Source organism: Argiope bruennichi, chromosome X2, assembly GCF_947563725.1.
Source record: "Argiope bruennichi chromosome X2, qqArgBrue1.1, whole genome shotgun sequence".
Taxonomy (NCBI): Eukaryota; Metazoa; Arthropoda; class Arachnida; order Araneae; family Araneidae; genus Argiope; species Argiope bruennichi.
The window spans coordinates 126,845,692-126,871,255 of NC_079163.1; the positions used below are offsets into that span (position 1 = coordinate 126,845,692).

General features: G+C 29.0%; 1 protein-coding gene across 2 annotated transcripts in view; it reads left to right on the plus strand.

Annotated features, from left to right (window-relative positions):
* Positions 1-20,253, plus strand: part of LOC129960650 (kyphoscoliosis peptidase-like) — a 96,582-nt gene extending 76,329 nt beyond the window's left edge. For both annotated transcript variants that reach the window (XM_056074198.1, XM_056074199.1), the window contains exons 10-13: positions 12,984-13,104; positions 14,595-14,718; positions 16,332-16,511; positions 19,471-20,253. In XM_056074198.1, coding sequence (XP_055930173.1) covers positions 12,984-13,104; positions 14,595-14,718; positions 16,332-16,511; positions 19,471-20,046 — 1,001 coding nt within the window. In that variant the 3' untranslated portion in view covers positions 20,047-20,253. The remainder of the gene's footprint in view (positions 1-12,983; positions 13,105-14,594; positions 14,719-16,331; positions 16,512-19,470) is intronic.
* The last annotated feature ends 5,311 nt before the right edge of the window (positions 20,254-25,564 follow it).

Below are 25,564 nucleotides of genomic sequence, written 5' to 3' on the forward strand. Positions count from 1 at the left end.
CTGTTTTCAAAAACAATCATTACTCTTCTTCGATTATTTCTCTAAGTGATTTTACCATTCATTAGGAAGTGGAAAATTCCCTAACTTACATAGTGGAACGTCACTTAAGTTTCAGTTTGAAAACTCAACGGATGGGAGTGTCATGGGATCCATTATCTGGAACCCCTGCCAACAGATTTGTGTTTTCACAACTATGCGGTGCCAGAGGAGATGTCTTTGAATCAGCATGAGATCGCTTGAATAAATGTCTCGATGTTGTTACGGTCGTCATGACCACTACGAAATCAATGTTTAACCATTTACCACCTCCCCACTCTCTCCTTCGAAATCAATAACTACCGATTTCACCAAACTTTTATTGAAACACTTTTTCAGTTCATGGACGGCGACTAAGAGAACAAAAACGTTTCCCAAACCGATCAATTGCAGTTGAAGAATTCCCGCTCCTGTGTCCCAATTACTCTGTTCATCGTGTTTCTCTTCCCAGTTTTCATTCCCCACCCACAAAAAAAATCTACAAGGAATATTAATGGATAATTAATTCAGAAATATTAATCTCTGCTTGTGTTTCGGTAATAAATGTCAAATGGATATTTGTTTGGATGCTGGGTTTTAGGAACTAACGGTTTTTTTAACGATCCATAGATTATTTATTCTGAATTAAATTAAAACCAGTTGTCTCCAAGAAAAGTAATTTCCAAAATTATAATCAAGATAAATGAAATTTTGTAACTCGAAGCTAGATGCATGGACTAAAGAAATGATAGATAATAAAACTTACAAATAACAAAGTAAAAAAAAATTAATATGCTTTCATAAGTGCACTAAAAAGTACAAAATATTCAACCACAAATATAAAATTGTAAAAGTGCAAACAGCAGATAGAAATATTCGAAGTAAATGGGAATATTTGTCACATTGATAGTACATTTTATTTTTATGAATGTTTGGGAATTTATTTTGTGACATTCATTGAGATTTGATTTCTTTATAGTATTACTTTCAGCAACTCAAGCTTTCGCGATTTTGTTTCCCTACCTAAATATTTATAATAAATCATTGTTTTCCAATTTTTAGTAAAACAACATAAAAATATTTTTATTTTTATTATTTTCTACTTTTTAGACTTTAATATATTTCATGACAAGTTACCGTGAATTTCTTGAAATTTTATAAATAATTTATCTGAAATTACGGAAGATTAATTATGAATTTATTGAAATATTGCATTTTTCAGTGAAGTACACAGCTATGCAAAATTTCAAAAATCATTTAATACATAAGGAGAATGTAGCATTTGGATGCAGAATTTATACAATCATTAAATAGCTAAAATTAAACAAAATCATGTAGAAACCAAATTGCAAAGAAATATAAGTTTTTTTTCACGTACTTTGTTAAAAGAATGAGAAAATGTGTTCCTATCTTTTATCCAAACTTTCAGTAAAGAATTAAATATTATGCAATTTCAAAATGAAACATTTTCAAAGTTGAAACTCCCAAGAATATATCACAAAGGAAACCCTTTCATTTTTAAATGATAATAGCGTTTTTGATAAAAATTAATTAGAGAAAAATATTTTTAATTTGTGAAAACATTTCTGGCTTAATTATTATGAGTTTTATCGTTTAAAACGGTAACAAATAAGTTAAAATTTTACTTGTTAAATGAACTTAAAAATTTATTTATAAATTTTTGATAATTATTTGCGCTTCTATGATTCACAAGAACGCAGAAAAATAAAGTAAATTAAATCTTTATTACTTTTACGTATGTGAAATGAATTCATTTGTTTTTACTATATATTCCCATCATAATGTCTAAATTGTGAACCAGTAGTTACATTTCTTGATTTTAATGACTCGTTCTGGTACATAAAGTATTCAATAAGAAAATATTGTAATCTTTAAAATGATCGAACTAAAGATTTTAAGGAATCTTCAATGACTGATAATCTACAGGTATTATCAAACGTCTTTGAAACTGTGTCTGACTATCAGTAAACACAGGAACTCAAAAAAAAAATAATAAAGAGACAAAATTTGGTTGATAATCTTTACCTCAAAATTGTTGATTTCTATCCGATTTTGCCCAGATTTTGACGACAAGGGATCTGATTGCATATCCGTCCTAAAGTAGATCAACATCAAACCTCAACCAGAGGTCTCATGGAAACTTCCTTCTATACTCTCGAATTAAGGTGCTACTCCCCTCCCCCGGCGAAAATTGTTGACCTTGGGTAAGGCTGCGAATATCTTGTCTAACAATAGTTGCTAAATATAGGTTTTGGGTGTAAATCTAGCATTTTTACTGAAACTATCCGGCGAATTTGTATTTTGGACCACTTCTTGCTGACCGATTGAAACCAAGATTTGTCAAGGAATTATATTCACAATATAACATATTGAATTTCATTGATTTAAGTCACTGCGTTTATGAATTATTCCATTTACAAGCACGTGAAATGGCAGATAGACGGGCGATTCACCCTTTGACAGGCTTGGTTCAAAATTTATTAAGATTCTAAATTTCAGCTATTAAAACTGTGTAACAAGTTTTATTTTCCTAGCTCCTTGCATTGTGAAATGATCGAGTTCACATGTACTCAAACTTGGTCTGAGATAGGATTTTGTCCAAAATTTATTAGGTGTCAACAAATTGGGTTGTCATTCATATGCTAAATTTTACTCGTCTAGCTAAAATACCTTTTTAGCTATATTATACATAGAGAAACAGACATAGGTCCAAAAATATGTTTTTCGAAATCGGTGAGGTTTGAAATGTGGAGATTCATTAAAATCTCGAGTTTAATAAATTACTTCGTATACGAGAAAATAATAACGCATTGTTAGATAAATAAAACTTAATAAATAACTGTCAATGGAATTGTAGACTTGTGTCAAATTTTGAATCAAATCAATCATTCAGATCTGTCCAGAGGAAATAAACTCAATACTCAGAAAACGAAAAAGAGTGATCAATGAAATTTGGTATGCTTTTTGGCATCGAAACTGTGCCTGAGTGTCAAAATTTGGACACAATTAATCAAAGTGAATATGTCCAAACTTTAATCTCAATTATCTTTCCTTTATGTGGAAGATAACCACGCATCATACCATACTCTACAAAAATGTCGAAGGAATAAATTCGTTCTAGTAGTTTTTAGCACGTTTTTTTTTTTTTTTTTTTTTTGCATTTTTAATTTTTAACCTTTTAGTATAATTAAATTATTCGCCTGAATCAGGAATACTTTTTTTTTCTTCTCCAAGAGCGCCCTTTTTTTTACATTTCATATTAGTTACGTCTCGATGCTTTTGGATATATTTAACTGTTCCCATTGCCTAATCGAAAAATACTTCGACAGCGGTTGGTTTGAATCTCAATTAGTTCGGTAATGAATAAGTTTGCATGAAATCAAAGAGGGCTCAAAAGAGTGACGATAGAGAACTGATCTTTTTGAAAACTAGTTTTGGAAGGTATCTACAAAAATAACTTTTCAATCTCAAGCATTTTTACTTTATTAAATACAAAGCAAATAAAGAGAAAGTATTGCCAAAAAAATTCTTACTCGAGATTTAGACGAGTTTCCACTTTTCAGAATTCCCTGAGTTAGAAAAATACATTTTTAGAATTCTGTCTGTCTGTTTGTGAACACAACTCAAAAGCGCTTTGAGCGAGACTGTCGAAATGTGGTAAATAGTCATATTTGTAGATTTCTTCCAAATTTTGAACTAAACCTATCTAGAAGAAGTCTGTCTGTTCGGATGCCCTAAAAGAAGGACAGCTAAAAACACGATAACTAGAAAAAGAAAAAAGGCAAATGGATAAGTTTTAGAGCTCAAATCTACACCTAAAGTCTAGATATATAAAAATTTTGAACCAAATTCATTCAAGGGGTTGGCTGTCTATCGATTTGCACTTTCAAAAGCATGTGAACGTGATGACTCAAAAACGAAATGATTTAAATATATTCCATTTGGGATGTGATCTTATGACTGCAATTATAGTTCTGGGTCAAATTTTGATTTTAATCAGGCAGGGAAAAGGCGTCCAAAATACGCATTCGACTTTCTGTTTGGAAGCTTTCGACGTTCTGTTTCTGTTTATTCGCTCTGTTCTTTTAACCACATCCCAGGGATTACATAGTCATCAAAACAATCGCCAAAGATGGCACTTTAAAAGATTCTTCCGTAATTACTGTTTATTAATGACATAGAATTAATAATATACCAGTTCAATTATTGTAGAATAAGCTAGAAAATTTCGTGGAAACCACTCCCCCTGCTTTGGAAATAGAAGTTGTTTCGAATTACTTCGTAAATTCAAATTCCATAATAATTCACTTTTCTTTCTAGACCCTTTGAATTTTCTATTAAAATTATGTTAAAATTCCCTCTGCAGTTTGAACATATTTTGGAAAACTCGAAGTCAAAAGCTCTTAGTTTCAAATAATAATTATTTTTTAGTTGTTTCCATTAGTTAATTGCATCCCAGCTTGAGTTCTCAATACTAGTCGATGAAGAAGTCTCAAGATCTTTCATTCACTCAAAAGTTTTCCTTTTTTACTATGTATCCCATAAAAAAGACATCCCCCCCCCCTTTTAAAAGCCTCTGAAGAAGATAAATATGAGCTGCCTTTTTATTTTGTTTTATTGTACGATTCTTTTATTCAAAGCGCTATATATTGTTACAAATCTGTAATTTTGCTACCCGGCAAGACTAATGTTATCGTAAGAAAGACCGTTGTAAGATCTGTTCTGTGAATGCTAAGCTTGGCGACTTGGCGACGAATTTGGCAAATTTGGCGACTAAATGGATAATGCTGGAAAGTTCGAGAACTTTCACGATCCATCCACTAAGGCCCGAGATACAGCCAGGTACGCCTTGATTGGTCTGGAAGATTCTAGCCCCGCCTCCCGAAATTATAAAAGACAGGCACTCTGAAGTTGGAGAAGTTGTGTGTATCGTCAGAAGTTGTGTGTGAGAGGAGTCGGAGTCGCCGACAAGTAACAGAAAATTAGAGGATGAGACAGCAAGCAAACTGCTGAACTAGCGATTAAATGAGCTGCCTTATTACAATTGAGTGGCGGTATTTGTAGTAGAAAAAATATTTTGTAACAATATTAAATATTTATTATAATTATTTTCTTGAGTGAAATTATATTAAAGCTCCTAAACGTTACATAATTATTATTTTGGAATATTCATTAAAGTTACATATAAGCTACGAAATCCTTATCAAAATCATTAGGGGCTAAAAATAAATCTTTACTGCCTTTCATTAAGTAACATTTTTAGATTTAGTTTTGATTATCTAAAACTGGTTTTAATTTTAAAATCAAAAATTTATTTTACTGTAGTCTAGTCAAATATGTATTAGCAAAAGTCTTCTGTAATTCCATCAGATTTGTTGCAATTCACTGAATTCCATAGAATGTTTCCTATATTAGAGAATTTTCGAAAGAGCAAAGTTAGTACGGGAAGGTATCAAGTTATGTTTTCCTTCTCGATTCATAAACCCTTATTCAAGTTTTTAAAACGTGTGACATTTATACAAATAAATCGGAAAGTTCAGGTATCTTGTAAAGAAAATGAAATGGTATAAGATTAGAAAAGCAAGAATAAAAACAGAAAAAGTCTAAGCTCTTCATAATTTAAATGAAAACATTCAAAAAGAAATAGCTTTAAGTAATAGAAAATATTTATGAGCTTCAGCTATCAAAAATGATCTAGAAATGAAGATTTGATCAAAATAGGAAACTCTCTTCCGATATTTGATCTATATTCAAATAATTTAACCGATAAATTGTTAAATAATGATATATCGTCTTACTTATTCAATACTCCAAATACCCAGTTACACTGAGTACCAGTATACTGAGAAGAGCCCGGAAATTTTAAACCGGGGCAAAATGATGAGGACAATACCTAAGTCAGCGCCCCCATGTCCAATTTTCCTCTAACTGAAGATATTTGACAAAAAATATATGTTACGTGCACAATTCCTATAAAAGTAAGATGGAGCTTGTCATTAAGGATAATACTGACAACACAACTTCGCAGCCTTTGCGCCATTGTTGATTAATCATTTTATTGATTGATCATAGCTTTAAAATAAATATTTACTTTTTTTTCTAAAAGCTTTTTTTTTTGTATTTTACGTAATTTATAGATAATTATTTAACGTGGCTAAATTACTGCATGTAATAATCATGAAATTTTACATTGGTCAATTACAAAGAGCGTTTTAAAAAACGTGCATCTTCTGAAAGGAAGGAAAGTTTATATTTGAAATTCGGAATGCAGAATTAATTTTTTAGGTGAAATATTTTTTTTCTGTATTTTGTCACAGTAGTCTTTATTTCATGAGCTTTGCTTTTCATTTATTTCATGTTTGGAAAATTGAATTTTTTAATCACTATTCAACTAGTCTTTTAATTGCTAGAGTTATGAAACATTGTACTGCTTGTTCTTTTCCTCATGATAGTACAATGCTTAAATATTCGTGGAATATTTTCATCAAATAACCAAATAGTTTCTATGAAAATTTGAATCTATATGAATTACGCCATCTGGTAGCTAATTTGAGAAAAATTCGTTTTAAGATTCCGTAATATTTATAATAATTCATGATTATACACTATCTACCAATAAGTAATTGTGCACCTGTGATAAAAGAGATAAACACAATTTATTCATATTCAGCAATTGGTAGAACTTCCAACTGAGCCAGTAACAGACTTAACGCTACCGGGCATGCTTTCCACACGTGTTTTACGCTTGGCGCAGCATAGCCATGTCTGGCTTTTGCGCCATTAAAATCCAATCAATCAATCCACAAGTGTTTGGATAATGGACTGTGGCTTTCTTCCACTCCCCTTGGAGAAGACATGTATGTCCTTTCACAGATTTTGGACGGTTGCTGCACTCCTTAATTCGGCGATTCCAAAGGTTTCCTACAGGAATCAAGTCTGGACTCTGAGTAGGCCAGTCCAGTCGGTTCACTCCATTGTCATCAGACGAATCCATGGTGGGCCTCGCAACATGACAAGTGGCGTTGTCATCCTGGAGATAACAATGATGCAACCCGTAAAACTGCCACAGCGCAGAAAACATATTTTTATCTAAAATAGTGGATAAGGAGTCGGCGTTGGTCTTATCATGAATTGGATCAAAGGTCCCAATCCATCCAGGAGAAACATTCTCAGACCATAATTCCACTTCCACCAAATTTTACTGTAGTTGAAGTGGATATTTTATGTTAATCCTTTTTTTTTTGTAACAAACTTTTAACTCTTTGAAAATGAACAAAAATTAGATGACACGATTATTTTTCTTGCAAGTTTCAGATTTTCTGTGTCGTGCAGCGCTTGAAGCTCTTTCAACTGATTCGTTGCTTTCCCATGAGGTTGCATTGTATTGGATGATAACAATGTCTTCTGGCATTTCTTCCGTCGTCTCGTAATTCCACTGTTTACTTCAAGAAATTAATAATAAGAAGAAAAGGACACAGAGAAGACGCTACATAGGCATTCTCCAAAAAAATTCTCCATTCTCTCTGGCAAAAGGCATTTTCCATGCATACGTAAATTCAGACTTTGCCGCCTATTGGTAGAGATTGAATCTTGATTCATCACTCCAGAGTACCTGTTTCCACTAATGGTTCAATTGAGACATGCCTTGCACCACTTCAACCGAGCAGCATGGTTGGATTTTGTAATCAAAGGCTTATGGGCGGAAGCGCGACCATGAAAACCAAGCAAATGGGCTTATTTGCGGATAGTATTTGTCGAAATAACAGTCCTGGGTGCTTGTTGGAACTCCTGGAGTATGTTGGTCACAAGTTTTTTCGAATTTCTTTGGACAGCACTCGTCGGTCTGTATCCCTCAGTTCCGTGTGTCTGCCGGGTCGAAGCACATTCCGACAATCGCCACTTACCTTCCACTTCTTAATCACAAAAGCCACTGTCAATTTAGGAATTTTTAACTCTCTAGATATGTCCCTCAAGGATCTAACATTTCTATGACATCCGACAATTATGCCCCATTAGAAGTTAAACAGTTCTGAATTTCATGGCATCTTGCATACGATTAATGCTAATGATGTTTCCTATACGATATTTAAGTACTGGATTAAGTAGACCAGGGCCGCAGATATTTAACAAGCCGAAGAACAAGTTAAAATGCACGAGTTAAATACTAAGTTGTAAAATTAATTTTTCATCAAAATTAGGTAGGAAAACATTACGATAAAGAAATTAAATCGTTATAACTGTCAAAAAAATGAAACATTTGCCAAAAATTAAATATATTGTGAAGATGATTGAAATTCCAATTTATTTGGAATATTTATATCAGCACCTCACACATTTGCAATTTCAACCTTGACTATCAAATTTTTGATTTAAAAAATTATGATTTTTAATGCTCAAATAAAAGAATATTTTTAAAAAACATTTTTTTTATTTATTTGTTTGAAAACAGTATTTAATTCTGACACGTAAACATCAGTTTAATGGCAATCAGTCCAACCATCCTTCGTATAAATATAGAATTTATACATTTAAAAGGAAAATGGTTTTTTATGTGTGTAAGAATATGTATACAAACAAACGACGATATGTATACAACAAAAATATGTATTTTGTAATGTTTAAATTACATTTTAATAGAATTGTATACAATCAACGGCAAGAAATTGAAATGTACAGATACATTAGCACCGTACAAATAAGAAGTAGATACTATAGAGGTATAAAGATAGAATTGTATTTGTTAAAGACTTTCAAAATTTTTCCAACATTTAATAATTTACTCCAATATAAAACTAAGCACAAAATATTTATTTACACTTTCATCTCCGGAAGTCCTGTTTTTAAAGGCATAAATATCCTTTCTAGTTTGGAAGAATGAAGGCAAATTCATTTAATTGATTTATTTATGAATGCTCAAATAAATAATCAATGCTTTAATAAAACTGATATAGAGAAAATATAAGTACAGGCATATGATAGCATATGAAACTGCACTTTCTTTTTTAAAGCATTTTATGTGATTAAAACAAAACAAGAAAACGTCTGCCGTTTCTGTGAAATTTATCAAAAAATAAGTTCATCGCATAGAAATAATTTTTTAACTTAATATTCGATTCTTAAGCAAACTAATGCCTTGTGAAAGAATGAGATTCAGACAATCTGAAGTACAATTTGTAATTTGTTGAATTAGCACCGTTTTTGACGTAGGCTAAACATTGGTTGAAAAGACTGGACCTAATTTTTAGCCCTTAGTAAGTGACAAGAATGAAGTTCAATTTCTAAAACAGTTCCAATACTCTTCTGATGATCCATTACTACTTCTGATGATACTATAGAATGTGAGCAACAGAAATGTCACTTATACTTTGAAAAAAAAACATATTTGCCCTGATAGATGAGCTCGTGAACAGAAGATGACCCAATGAACATTCTCAAGGAATTATTCTACTCATTGTTTTATACAGTACAAAGCATCACTCTCACAACTACAGAACTAGAAGACAGTTTCATTGCAACTTATGCATTCAGCTATGGTTTTGTGATGAAAAGAAATCTAGCTTTATTTGTATTCCTTCGTTGAAAATGGTATCTTTCATTATTCATTCGTTTACAAATGATCGATTTTTGGCGTTGCTCCGAGTTTGATATAATTTACTGTATAGAAACGAGCGATTATTTTGAAGTGCCTTATTCTTTATTGTTTTTTCCTTTTAATCGCTTAATAAATCATTCATCAAAATTTTTAGGTACCTGATTCGTGTTTATCAAGTTTTTTTTTACCTTCAATCTGCCGTCGCGGTTTCCAAAAATTTGATGATAATAATGAGGTATTTTTTTTGCCTCACTATTATTCTTTTCATCTCACTGTTATTACTTGTTTCAGCTTCTAAAATTAGAATTTTTTTATTACCGATTTTTCATTCATTTTCTGGTGTGGCAGTTCAAAAAAAAAATTTCTAATTCTATGCTTTCCCAATAATTTAACATTTTCAAAACTTAATTATTATTTACGTAATTAATTAAATTAATTTTTTTATTTAGAGTATGTGGCGCCATCTGGTGATGAATAGTAGAAAAAATGATTTAAATATTTCATAAAATTTAGAATAATTATTTATAAATTAAAAACATAACAAAGTAGAAAATAATTTAAATAAAAACGTCCTTTTCTTTCTAGAACATCAGTAAAAGGTATTTTTAACTTCTTCGTTTCTAGTATAAATAGATTTTTATGTCTCGGATATTACTAATTGCACCGAGAATAATTTCTAGGATTCCCCTTGGGAGCTACAATGAGTACCAAACTTTATTGCGTGTTCCCATACGATTCCACGTGCTTTTATACCTAACGAAAAATCTGTGGCAGGAAGTATTTTTCTGTAATAACAGAAAATAGTCTTTCCTGAAAGAATTATTGGACTCCAGAGGCTACTAAGTATCTGTTTAATTCCTTACTTAATAATCACGCGACACTTGAATAAGCATATTTCTTTATTTAAACGAGTAGCAAAGAAGTAACCTTCACATACATAATTAATGTCTGATTTATATATTTTAAGAAGATAATTATTGTAAGAAAAGATTTCAGTGTCGATTTTACATCATAGATGCTCTATGAAATGAATAATAAAAAGAAAAAGAAGATAAAAAAATAATTTAAACAAATATTTGTGTCATTTATTATTAATATGAAACCTGCTTAATCCAGATGTTTTTAATATGGATTTGTCAGAGCTAATTAGCATTTTTCTCCCATAAATTTCATATCGCAACATAATAATAATAACGTTCAAAAAATAATGATTGTAATTTAGATTTATTTTTAATGTTATTAATTTAAATTCATCGGTGACTAGAATTTTTTTCTTTTGAATTCCCTATTATAATAACACAAAATAGCTTTGATAATTAGAATTTATCTTGATAAATACGAACTCAAAATCAAAAACTGTAAAATAAGATAAGTTTTTTAATATTTGAAATATTTCTGTTACTTAAATTTTGATTAATCCTCAGGCGAAACCAAAAATTTGAAAAAAAAAAAATCCGGATTGTTTTTGTTATTGTATTTTCTGTTATCTTAAATGAATAATTTTTAAAGCTTCTGATTTATTGCTGAACTGTTCATTCAAAAAAGCTGCCAAAACATTTAACTTTTAAAGGAAAAAACTTTAGATATAGAGCCCATTAAATACGAGCTTTATTTCTTTTTTTAACGTTTAACTGTACATTTGTTGTACAGAGAGGGGTATGCTGTTACTTCTTTTAAGCTTACTTATTTATTGAAAATTGAATTTATTTGTCGAAATTTTATTTTTTAAGATTATTTCAAACTATTTGTCATTATAATTTGTATTATTTTATATATTAAAATTACTTCCTGTTAATTTGTTATGCATTATTTACTAACATAGTTAAATTTTAAAAATAAATCTTAGCTGTTGTCTTCAGTTTGAAAATAATCGCGTTCAATTGCTTTGCATGTTACTACTAGTTTTTTTTATTTTCTGTATTTTTAAAACCAGTTTTTACTATTCGAATTTTTAGAATACTCTAATTTTACTGTGTTCTCGTCACCTAAGAAATTTGTCAAATTCCGCTATATATTTAAAAATATATCTGCAAATCCAATTAAGACAAAAAATAAAATTAAAGCAAAAGTACCGCTCTCTAAGCCGCTCTTTCTAAACTTTTTATTAATCAGAGCTAATATATCGAAGCTCCTCAGATTCTCAGAATTAGAAAGGAAAAATTAACTTTAACCCCGAAATTGACTTCATATTTCGGCTTCCTCACTCTCAGTGCATCTCTATCGGCATCTTACCTCTACTCTGCGTTCTATTCACCAAACGCTCGACCAAATATTTCCAAAACAAATGTGCTCTTTCAAATTATCTGCCGTAGGATACCTTCAGAACTGTTCTTAATCAGGTAATATATGGTTAGTGAAAATATCCTATCTCTTCAAGAACGTGATTATGCTAAGTGAAAAAATACCCAGTCATTACCAGTATATAGTATCTATTTAAAAACATTAAAAGATTTATACTCTTAGCTTAATATTTTCATAAAAAATATGGAGGTCGAAGCAAAATAATAAAAGACTCAGGCATTGACAGAAATACTCTAAATAAAAAGAAGTTTTAATAATAATTATTATATATATGTGATAACTATAATAACGAATGATGAAGAAATTTCTAACATTTTATATTCATCGTAGATAAGTTTCAGTTTGGGATTGTATTAAGCACTTATACGCTCTTATAATTTTTTTACGTCCATATTTTTTATTTTTTAAAAATTCTACATTTTAATTCATTAATAAAAGCTTGTCTTAAAAGCTTATTCTATCATTGTTTCTTCCTACTTTTTAGTCTTTAATATGTTTGTTTCATAATTCATTATGATGAATATTATGGAATCTTAAAACCAATTTCTCCTTAAATTCACCACCCTCTGGGTCTTTTCCTATTAACGTAAAATGAATTCATTTACTGATAATAATGCTTTGAAAGCATTTAAATATTATAATGTCATGGAAAGTCACAGTTTTTCAAAATTTCAAAACTTTAATAAACCGGAAAAGACTGAAATACCGATTTAAAAATTCCATCTTTACAAATATAAAGCAATTCAAGTAAAAACTACTAATAAAAAATATAGTTTCTCAAACGATTTAAGTATTAGTAGTACCTCTGCGAATTCACTGCATTACTAAAAAGTTATTCGAAATGTTCGTTGAAACTATTTAAAAAATGGGAAAATGCCTAAGCTACTTGCTATTACATGTAATTATAAAATATAACAATAATCATTTTTTTCCTTCTTTTTCTGAGTTTATTCCCGATCGTCTTACATAATTCAACCTATAATTTTCAACTAAAACGCTGATCATTACATTATAAATTTCCTACATTTTCATTGTATTCATTTTGTATTTGCAGGTTTCACAGACCACACTGGAAAGTTCCAACAGAAACTAAACGAACATTTCTTTCTCACGGATCCAGATACAATGATCTGGACTCATTATCCTTACGATGAGATGGAAAATAACTATAGCAGGTAATTTTTGTCCATGAATGATCATTCATGTTTTGGAAAAATTCTATGCAATAAAACTTAAAGCTCTGGCGCATTTCCCCCCCCCCCCCCTTTTTTATCAGGCAACTATTTTTTTCTAATCTACTTGCCTTACGAAAGTTTCATTTATAACCTCAAACATAATGTTATGAATCTTTAACACTGTTTCCCTGCATAGTTAGATTCATAGTAAAGAAAATATATTTCCAGATATTTTTAATGAATATCTGATCAGTTCCCCTCTTCCACACCTTAGCGGCAAACTTGTCAATTATTTGGTGATTTTGAAAAATGAAGGTTCTGAAAATTGCAAGCTATTTTTAACCCTATCTGTATTAGAAACCAAGAGCTAGAGATTCTTCTGGAAAATTCCATGACGTTAGAAAGCATATATAAGTGTGATTGACTGAAACGACTCAATTTATTCTCTCTCTGGCATGTTGATCGCAGTGCAAGCTCTTTAACTCTGCACTCTGAGTGCTATTGCTGTCTTCTGCTTGCAATTTTCTCTCTGTTTGTGCTATGAACTTCCACTCGTGATGTTCTTTCTATAACCTTGTATGTGTTTTCGTTACCTTTGCTTCCTGTTTGCTTGTGTACTAAAGTATAGTTATCCGTTATCGAATTTATTCGACTTCTATTTCACTATACATAGACATTATTTTTTAATAATCTAGATCTCAAATTTGATACCATTTGAATTTACAATTTTCGTTGAACCGTGTACCTTATATTTTTTTCTTTCATCTTCAATGCATATATGTTTTTATTGGTTTCATATTTTGCAAAATGCATGAATGTATAATATTTGAATACTATTTGTCGGCATTTTAAAATATGAAATTCATGACTGCGCAATGTATGAACATTCATTGGAACTTGAAAAAAATAAAACTAGTGAGAATGTACCATGATTTTCTTATATAGTTAATACAAATTGAGGCTTTTATGCTTTGCTTCGAGGTACTATGCTATTTACCAAAGTTCATTAATCTATTTTGTTGCGTTTTATAGTTAGTGTGCAATATTTTAGCTATTTATTTATCAACTCTTCACTTAAATTTATTTTATTTCGAATCCGTCTGAAATGAATTTGTGGAATCTGTAAATGAATTTGAAATTTCATTTATGACAAGAACAGATAATAATTAAAAAATGAATTGTAAAAAATATTATAACAAAAAAATAGAAAATAATAAAAAATTGAAATGTTTTAAAAGCGTCCTATTTATTGCTGTACTAAAATACAGAAAAATATTTGGTAGTATAAAAAAATTTGGAAATCAAAACAAAAATCATAAAATTCTTGAAAAATTAAGCCAAAATTAGTAGATTAAAGAAAAGAAACAACTGGAATTTTTTAAACATTCATTGAAAATTAAAATACATTATTGACATCCGAAAGCCATTTTTCAAATTAAATATCTATATAAGTTATCTTTTATTGTTTTTCTTTCTTTACTTTTTTTCAGATGGCAGTTGCTAGATGTGACAGTGAGTTTGGAGGAATTTAACGCTTTGCCAAAAGTAACTCCATACTTCTTCGATTACAATATGAAAATCAGATCCAGACCACAAAATCCCGTTGTGTTCAAGGTATATTTTGAAGCAGTTTATTATTATACTTAAAAGAAGCAACTTGGTTTCTTTAAAGTCATCATTATATCATTACATTACCATTCCCATTCTCCATTACTTCCTTCCATTCTCATTCATCATTACTTTCACACTCATTATTACTTGATATCATTCCATCTTATACAAATGCTTTAAGGGGAGCTTACTTTTTATAATGTTTTACATGATTTATCCTTTTCCAGCATGATAAGGGAATATTGCATCGACATTCAATCATATAACATTCATTGTTCTTAAATGGCAATATGATCTCAATTCAAATAAATAATGAATAAACAATATTGGTTATCTAATCTGGATGGAATTTACTAATTAATTAATTAAGGAAACTGATTCGTTATCATTTTATATGAAATTACTTATTTTAAATATTTTTTCAATATTTAATTTTCTTTAGTAAAAATTAATAATTTGGTTTAATATGAGCAGTTAATGGTAATTAAAGTAATGGAGTCAATTCATGCGAAATTATTAATATAAAATTATCGACACTCACTCAAATTAAACTTATTGTGCTTTGTATATTTGCTTATTCTAAAGGTAGCTTACTTTTTTTTATCACTACATAATTTTCGCGTATCTTAATTTCTACCAAGCATGTACAAAGCTCTTCGAGTACAATAGATAAAATATAAATACTTTTATTAATTACTTTTAAATCATTTCTAACTTTATGAATAGGTTTTTAAATAATTTTGCTATGTCTCTTGAAATTTAAGGTCGAAATATATCATTTGTCCATTTACTTTAATCTTAAAAATAAAATTCAGTGGCTATTCATTTGAATTAGGAATGTGTCTACGGTTATTATCAATGAACAAAATATGACCAGTCCTCACCTCTTACACAAATGTTAACAAACACATATATTGAACGGTTATTTTAAAATCCATAAATCAATGAATGTCTGTGCTTTGCATTAGATGAAATATTTATTTACGCAAAATAAATTGGCAGATAAAAAAAATCAACATCATGTCATTCATTTCTATATATATTTCTTGATTATGCCAAACTGTAACAAAAGTTACCAAAGAAATCAAGAAAAATTTACTTACCAGAGAAATTAGGAAAATGATATTAAGCCTATTACATACGAAATCAGGTTTAATAATTATCTTTCTGTAGTTTTAATATCTGTAGTTTTAATAATTATCTTTCAAGTATATCATACTAAACGCTTTCATCAAGATTGACGAGTATTGTCTCATTTTCTAATGCAGCAATAGCTTTCTTGAGGTAACCGCTTTAATTTTAAAAATTCAAAAAATGATCAGAATTTTATTAAAATCTTCTGAATTGATAGAAAATGTTGAATTTTAATCATTTTCTCTTCTTCCTCTTAATAATCGTTTAGAATCTAATTATTATTATTCGTTTCTTTCTAACTTTTTCGTTGATTTAAATCTTCTAACTTTCCAAATTTGCAACTTGAACATTAATCAGTTTTATTACTTCCCTATGAAGTGATTGCATTTCGTAAGTAATACGTATGTACCAAAACCGCAACTTCCCAGAATTTTTGAATTCTATAATTGAAAGTTTGTGTCTTTGAATTGTGTTTCTCTTAGGTGCACAAGGAAGTGAAGATTGCAGCCCATGAACCCATGCGCTGGAAATACAAACTTTACGCAGCGGATGAAATTGAAAATGCTTCATTGAACAACTACGTCTTCTGTCAACTAAAAGAAGATCGTTTAGTTGGTTCATTTGCAGTAACGCCTCCTGTAGAAGGTCGTTATTATTTCAAAGTAAGTTTGCTTAACGTTCATTTGATTTTGAATTCGCAATGTTCCAATGAATAACTTATAAACCTACGAAAAGATGACTACAAAGAAATCTTTTGCTTAAAATAACTACAAAACTGTAAGTTTAGAAGCGGTGTTAACACAGAAAAAGAGCCAAAGATAGATAAAATGTGAAACAGAAAAATGTTTATTGAATGAATATTCTTCTCTTAACGACGCAAACTTATAACGCACCCCAAAATATTTGGACGAAAGTTATTATTTTTGTGTATAGTGAGAGATTGGGTATGAAGCAAAGGATCAAAATATTTTAAATTGTTTTATTATTTTTATATATTAGTCAGATTTGTTCCTTGTGAGTAAGGGGATTTTTTTCCCATTGTTTTCCTTTTCATCATTCTAATGGTTCAGTCATTAACTCATTCTAGATAAATAAAGTAGAAATGAGTTTTGAATGAAGTCAATTTGATACTAGAAAATTGTTTTTTCTGTTTTAATTTTCAGTTCTCCAATGATTTAACACATGACTTTTTCCTATTGAACCTGGGCTTTAGACAATTTGATTAGTAGAAAATGGATGAAAGAAACCAGAGACTTCGCTTAGACTTATAAACAGATTGTGTTTCATTATACCATTTCATTTTGACAAGGAAGCAAAACGCAGCGTAACAATTTATGTGTGTTTTTATGGTTCATTCTTTTTCAATGGAAAACACTTGGTCAAAGAAAATCTGTGAGAAAGTAGTTGGAAGGTTCAATGATATCTTGCAATCTTAGTTGTTGCTCAAAATTTAACTCTTCATTTATTTCATATGCAACCGACTGAATAAAATTATTTTTTCGATTAAGGTAATAAATGCATATTTTGTGCAGTTTCTTCTATAAATTTAACATTTATTTTTAAAAATAAATAACTTTTTATTATTAGAATTCTAAAAACAATAATTTAAATGATTTGTGACTTTCTTTTCCTTGAAATATTATTTCATAATAAAATGCGAAGTTGTAGATAAATTTATACTTTCATTTCGAAGTATTTTCAGGTTAATAATGCTATGAATTATTTTATAGGTAATTTAAAATTACATGCATTAATTATATAATGAACAAATATTAGAAAATTATAGTAAAAAAAAAATTTAAGTCTGTTTTCTGAATGGTGCTTCAACTTCAAATCCTTTATGTCTACTTAACAACGCTGTTATTTAAATAAGAAAATTTAGAAAAGATAATTAATGTGGAAAAATCCAACATTAATTATATGATGCTCTTAACAAATATTGGAAAATTAAAGTAAGTGTTTTAAAGTCTATTTTCTGGATTCCATTATCAGCTCCATCTTCAAATTTTTTATGCCTACCTAATAGCATTGTTACTTAAAGAAGAAAATCTGGAAAAATTATTTTCGTATTTGGATTTCTAATGTTCTAGAAAACGCTCATTAGCCTTCATATTTCGTGGATAATTATGTATAAAATGTTGAGGTAGGCATAAAAACAACCAAAACTCTTCAAAGTTTAGAATTTTTTAAAAAATACTGTATTATTCTTAAACAATTTATGATTTGTCAGATATTATTTTGTTCTGATTATTAATAAATATGAACAATTACTTATTAAATTCATATTCTTATTGAATAATAGGGAACTTCAAAAAAGCATCCGGACACTTGTTATTGCTCGTTGTCTGTAAAAATCAAATACAAGGTAAAAATGTCATTCCATATGTCAGAATGTTCTCTTTAATAATGTGAAAAGGGCACTCTCATACTAGACTAGCTAAATATTCATTTTTGCATTATCTTCAAATTCTCCAATAGTAATCTAGTAACCCTAATTTTTCATCTTTTAATTGATTCTGCTTAAGGAGGCATTCCGAGATATAAAATTTTAGACAAATCGGATCAAAATAACCGGAAATATCTGAGAAGAAAGATTTAGGGGCTGTTTCCAAATATGCAAATATACCAAATAGGTCACTCTATTAATACTTTCCTTTATTCTAGTTTTCATTTCATACTTTAATATGATTGTTGAAAGAAAAATGTATATATATATATATATATATATATATATATATATATATTAAAACAAAGGTATTTTGTGAAAGTCTGGCTACCAGTATTAAGTACCCACAAGGAGTGGTTTTTGTACCTTATTCAATAATTCATTGAATATTTATTTACCGCTATATATATTTTGTACTCAGTACGGCATTTTATTTATGTGTTTTTTCATTAATTAAAGATAATTGATCATTATAAATATTAACCTCAAAATTACAAACTATTATATGCATTTGAACTATTTTAATCTGGATTTTAGAAACATATGCAATATTGGATGTTGATACTTGAAAAAAATTAAGTTTGAGTAAATCTAAATATAGAGACGTCCCGTGAAGAAATATTCTGTACATTTATAAAGAAGATATTTCTATAGCCAGAGAGATTTACAGTTTTATTGTGCAGTCATTAATTTTGAAATGATGAGCAGTGTTTGGATGCTTTTTTGACCAACTGTATATAATTTCAGTATTAAAATAAGCATATGTACATTTCAAAATTTAGACATTCTTAATTATACAATCGAAATAAGATCTTATTTTCATCTATCTAAATGTAATACGTTGAACACCCTATTATTATATTAATTAGTACGAGTTCATTCATAATGTGCGAAGTCTTAAAGCGGTCATTATAGCTCACCTTATCGATTTACACCTATTTAATTTCTCATTTACGAATTTCAAAAGGGGGGAATATTATAATCTTGAAAAAAAATTCTGTCTAGAGGATTTGGTGAAAACTTCACGTTTTAGAAACACATATTGAGAGCATTGCAACAATGAACAAAGATACAATATGTCAGGACATCAAGAATTAGTACTTACCTTTGTTCAGCAAACAAGTGATCAATGTTATTGTTGCACTATTCTAAAACGCTATTTGCTTCCATTGCAGGTGTATGCAAAGCCGGAGCACGAGATGAAAGAAGAAACCAATTTGCACAATGTAGTAATATTTCTACTCGACTGCTTGGTAGCCAAGAAGTACATTCAGCCTTATCCACACAACGAAGTGCCCTGGGGTCCCACCCAGTGTTTCTATGATTACAAAATGAAAATGATAAACCAAAGTGGACCCATGATAGTCACTTGGGGTGGCAAGCGCAAACTCATTCTGGAAGTGAAAGATGTTATGCTCATTACTTACCAACTCCTGGACGTTGAAGGGATCGAAATGGATCCTAAAGATACTGTACGCCGGGAGGACAAAGAAAACCGAGTTAATTTCACCTTCACACCTCAACGCGTTGGTATGTACAAGTTCCTTCTGTTTGGCATGCCCAAACCCAAACAAAAGGGTAAATGGCGCTTGCCCCTCTTAGCTTCATACCTCATAGACTGTAAATTCACAAGACAACTGTACGATGAAGACTTTCCTCCCCCGCAAGTCAAGGTTCCCGAAAAAGAAGAACAGAAACCGGACCCCCCCAAGAAAGAAAAGAAGAAGATCAAGATTGCTTTCCTCAGATGAAAAGAATGTAGACACGAATGGCGAATATTTATATTTTTATTACATATTTCATTTCATCAACAAATCATTAGCAGTATCATCATTCCCTCTTTCTGTAAATCCTTGAAGGGACTAATAATTTCTAAAAAATTTATAGTTTTTACTCAAAGATCGTTTTACATCGTTTAACTAGATAGGATCAAACTCCTCGTCTTATTTTACATTTTAAACAGCATGAAAATTTGCAAAAATTTCATTGAACTTCTATTTAAATAAGAAAAATCATAAATTTTTGAGGTTTTATATGAGTTTCAAAGAATACAAATGACAATTTAAAAATATATTTGTCCAAATACAAAACTTGTTTCGTGACATTGTTAAATAAAAGTTCGAATGTATAAATTAATAGTTTTGTGGAACTGAATAAAGAAAATAAAGCCACCTAATGAAAAAGAATTCTTGGATGAAACTATAAAACAATGTAGGATATGACGAGGAGTTCGTGTAACGCATCTGTTTCCAAAAATGTTCTTTAAAGAAAAATCTATCGAAACCACAAAAAGCCTTTTATATGTGCTTTATCTTATAATACGGCTGAAAAGTTTCTTATATACATATATAACAGAATATTTATTCCAGTTGCTGATTTATTGTTAAAAGGCTTGTAGCTGGTTGATTTGGTTTGTTTTCAAAAACTTTATTGGAGCTACTTTTTCTTCTGCCTTATATCAAAATATCTACTCAGTGCATTCTTTCGTGACATATTTCCGTGCCATATCTTGCGTCTCAGTTCCGTGACAGATCTCCTGGCTGATTTTAGTGTAATATCACGTGAATACTGTCGATGTAATCTCTCATTTCAAACAAAATGAACCTCACTGTATGTATTTAATCCGTAATGAAAAGAAACGAAATTCCGAAAACACGCAACAAGTACTCTCACAATCAATATTAATGAATGCTGTGTCAGAGAGTTTTTTTTCCTTCTTATTTTTGATTAATAACAGACATAGATTTCATTAAGCGACATTGATATTCATGGTACCACTTTAATACTGAGTTAGTCATCAGTTTGTGAAATAAAAATGAGCTTTTCTCTTATTGTTTAATATTACAAAGTACTGATCACAAATATTAAATTCCGAAGAGACTTTGAAAAAGTCTAATTACTTTATTCATAGGCAGCTTTCAATTAAAAACATCAAGTATTATGAGGCTAACATTAAGGAATCTTCTCAATTTACTGAAGTTCTAAAAAAACTCTACGTATCTGCTCTTATTTCTTTTGAAATTAATTTAATATAACTTGAGTAGTTTTTAAAGTTTTTTAATTTTTATGCAGAAAAGACCTTCTTTCCCTCTCCCTTATAAAACATCTCTGTTTTTTCTTTTGATGAAAAAAATCATCGTTAAAGCCTCGATTAATCATCGAATTAAAATTAATCATCACTATTATTAAAAATGGTTGATATTCAGCATTCATAGAGGAAAACAGATGTTGTATGTATGTGTATATATATATATATATATATATATATATATATATATATATATATATATATATATATATATATATATATAACTTCTTCGTTGTTCTTTTCAATCATGTCAAAATTGAAACACGAAAATATGCACCTATTTCTTACTTTATAACATTTTTAATAATTTTAATTCCTTTCTTCAATTACTTTGGAAAATAACACTTTATTTTTTTTTCTGTTTTCAGAGTATTTGATTGTAACAAGATTTTCGTTTGAAATATTCGTTTGTAATTCCATGTGAAATATTCCTATGTAAAAATAGCACAATTTTTATATTGATTTCAGTTATTTCTCAATTTTTTCATACAAACCTTTGTTTTACAGTTAGTTCTATCACTAATTTTTCCTCTATCTGAACCTGCAAAGTAGCAATCTACTTTCATTTCCGATTTTCCTTTCTAAATGAACAATTTAAAATATATTCAGTAGAACTTGGCTAGTTCAATCATTTTAAAATAAAATAATTCGGTTGTAATTTGAATTCTTTCATTTTGCCTTGATTTACATATTGACCTAAAGTTAAAATATCCCGTACAGTTCAAATATATTTTGGTTATTATAAAGAAATGAAAAAAAAGAGATTAAAGGACAAAATTAAAATTCTTAAACAATTAAATTTCCAAATTGATTTGTTTAATCAAATATATCCTGCTCTCACTGCTACATGATAGGTTCAATCAAAATGCAATTATAGATTTCGTACTTTAAGAGAAAGTAAACTTCGAACATTTGAATTGGGAAATGTGTGTTATCTTGAAGTTTTATTGCACAGTTTATATTATTGCACCTTATATAAAATGAGTTAGATTGTTTACGTATCAAAATTTCTTTCTTAATTAATTAAATTATTACTTTTAATTTTAAAAATTGTATTTTTAATCGCTTTATTTATTAAAATTTCCTATTGATTTTTTTATTAATTGTATATTATTTATAACAACTGTTAAATAAAAAAAAGTAAAAATAAAATTTTACTGTCATTTTTAGAATAAAAAAATGACATACTCATAATTAGATCCAGTTTTTCTTAATTCAAATTTTTGGATAAATCATATTTTGTTGTAGTTCTGTGACCTCGAATTAGCCAACTTCTACAATATTACTTTAAAATCTTAAACCTTTGATTAGTAGTATGAGCGTTCTAACTGATATAACAAAGACACAATTCACTAATAAAAAAATTAAAGATAATGTAAAATATTTACAGTTTCAAATAATGAAATATCCAATTTTACCTGTGTTCCTCTTTTTTCTTTTTTAAAAGAATAGCGTTTGTACATGATATATATACTTATACTTATGATATCATTTATGACAATTTATTTTGACTGTAAAAAAGATGTTTTATACAAAATTTTATATTTTTGCACAATTTTTATTAGTTCAATTTGATATTAAAACTTCATTTTCAGTGTAATAACCAGAATCTTTTCAAAATCAAATGAATAAAGATACTCATAACAATCATACAGAAAACGACATACCAAGCTACTTACTAATTATCCAAAGTTTTATTAAGTTAAAGAATAATGAGATATAATATAAATTTATAATTAAAACTCTGAGAATTGCGTAGCCTTGTATACTACCATAGCCTTATTGTCACAATTTAGTATAGACTATTCATCTTATATATTGGAGGTTTCTAAATTCTGAGACATGCAATTTATTGTAAACAGAAACAAAATTCTTTCTGTGTATTTGGAAAATTCCATTTTTTTTTTCTTAACTCGAATTTAGTTTTGCTGATTCATTTACCCAGAAAAAAATTATTCGATATTATAATTTATATTTTTTATTGTTTTATTAAGTAGGAAAATACATAAATAACTTCGAATTGTTTCATGTTTAATTGCTCGCTTGCTTTTAGTTTTAATAGAAAATTCGCTTTTTCTCATTAAAGAAGTAAAATTTAAAAGTCAGCCCTTTACAAACTCCGAATGACATCTTTACATAGAAACCATAATATCCTACTTGGGAAAACTGTATCGATTTCTTTTATTATACATCTCATTGAATCTTTATCATTGCTCCCTTTAATTTATTTTAGATCAAAGTATATTTCTTTCGCCTTTCACCGTTGAGATTTGATATGAATATTTCTTCAAGTACTGTTATTTTATCAAATTTCTAGTATTTCATCAACAAACACTATTTATCATTACATGTTAAGTTACCCTTTGAGAATTGTGAAGCAAAACTCTAGATGTATCTGAACATTTACTGTGCATATTTATTGTATTGAAACTAAAGAGCGTAAATATCTATCCTAGTAACATCTTATCCTAATATCATTTTGCTAATCATAGTTCTTTGACATTAAAATCGTAAATGTATTGCCGCTGTTATAAAACAGCTACAGCACAAAAGACTTGAGGCAGTTGGTTTATATTGCAAGAATTATTCAAACAAGAAAAGCATGAAACCTCTGTATATAAAATGAATAGTCTAGTATGCGTCATTAGATTTTGGAAAGATTTGTATCGACTCTATGATGCAGTATTAGTTAGATGAATAAACGGCATGCATATTATGCCATTCAATTTATTTGTCAATAACCATTTAAGTAGTTTCTGTGATAATGCCTTTTATATCCAAATCTATACACTTGAAACTTTAAAGAAATAGTATATAATAATCGAAGAAACTTTTGCATCACACTTAGAAAATTTACAACTGCAAATAGTCAACAAATTAATAATTAAAAAATTGTAAAATAAAAATAATTTCGGAAAATTTTATCATCCAAACGAATAAAATTTTAAATGCGTGCTTGCTATCTTATTCAAACTTCTCAATAGAAATTTTTTTAAACAAGCTCAAATTGCCTAGATCGAATAAACCTAGTCCTCTCAATGCATTAACTGTCATCAGGAAAATTATCACTAAGCAATCTTATTGATATAATCACATAAATATCAGACAACCGTTTTTCAAAATTAAAATTAGCTGAAGTATAGGGAATAAAGCTATTTTTTGTATTTATCTGCAATAAAACTAAATCATTTTCTTCTTCAGCAATTGTTTTAGAGCAGACGCCTTCGGTAATAATTTTCTAATTAAAATAAGTTGTTTTTCCAAACAGTTTTTTCCATTTAAATATAACCTCCTATCAATATCAGCATATTAAACTTTGTAAATTCGAAAAAAAAATTTGGAAGATCTATCAAAATTTTAATGCGAAAATAAACGTTATTCTGGCGGGATAAGGGTGCTTATTTTCCTCGCACCGAGTTTCATTAAAAGATAGAAGAATCAGAATATTCTATCTGATTTGTTTTCCACTTTCTCGTTACGTCATCTTCAGTATGTGTGTCCTTTTAAATGCAATTTATAAGTAAAAGCTTTTGCTCTCAGTTGCAAACATATGAGCAAATGCATGTTAAGTCATTCGAAATTCAGAAGTTTAGAAATTTAATTCGTATGAAAGTTGTCTTATATCAAACTTACATTCTAGAATTCGAAAGTATGACAATGTTCCCTATTCTAAAACTTTTTTCTAAATCTGTAGAATATTATTTCCTTAATAGTGATTAAAAACTAAGCCCAGAACGTTATACAAAAGGGAACACCTGGCTTTATTTTATTAGTTTGCAAATTCGGTTCGCATTTACAAAAACTGTTGATAGTAGCCAATATTTCCATTCATTTCCATATTTCCATTCATTTCAAATTAGTATACAAGCAAAATATCAAAAAAATTGCTGCGTGTGATGCAAAACATTTTATTATTTCCATATTAAATAAGTAGACAATCTTATTAGGGAAAAATAAGAGTATTTAATAACCGTCCAGATTAAGATTTTCAAATTTAGAAAATTCTTCATGATACTGACAATCACATCGCCTTCATAGTTTTAATTTATAGTTACTTTATAATGTGCCTTTTTAAAAATGGACTATTTTTCTTAGTTTCAAACATTCATTTTGGTAACTAAAAGTAATTTATATTCCTTATGCATATATTAAATTGTAAATAGACATTTACATTATAATAA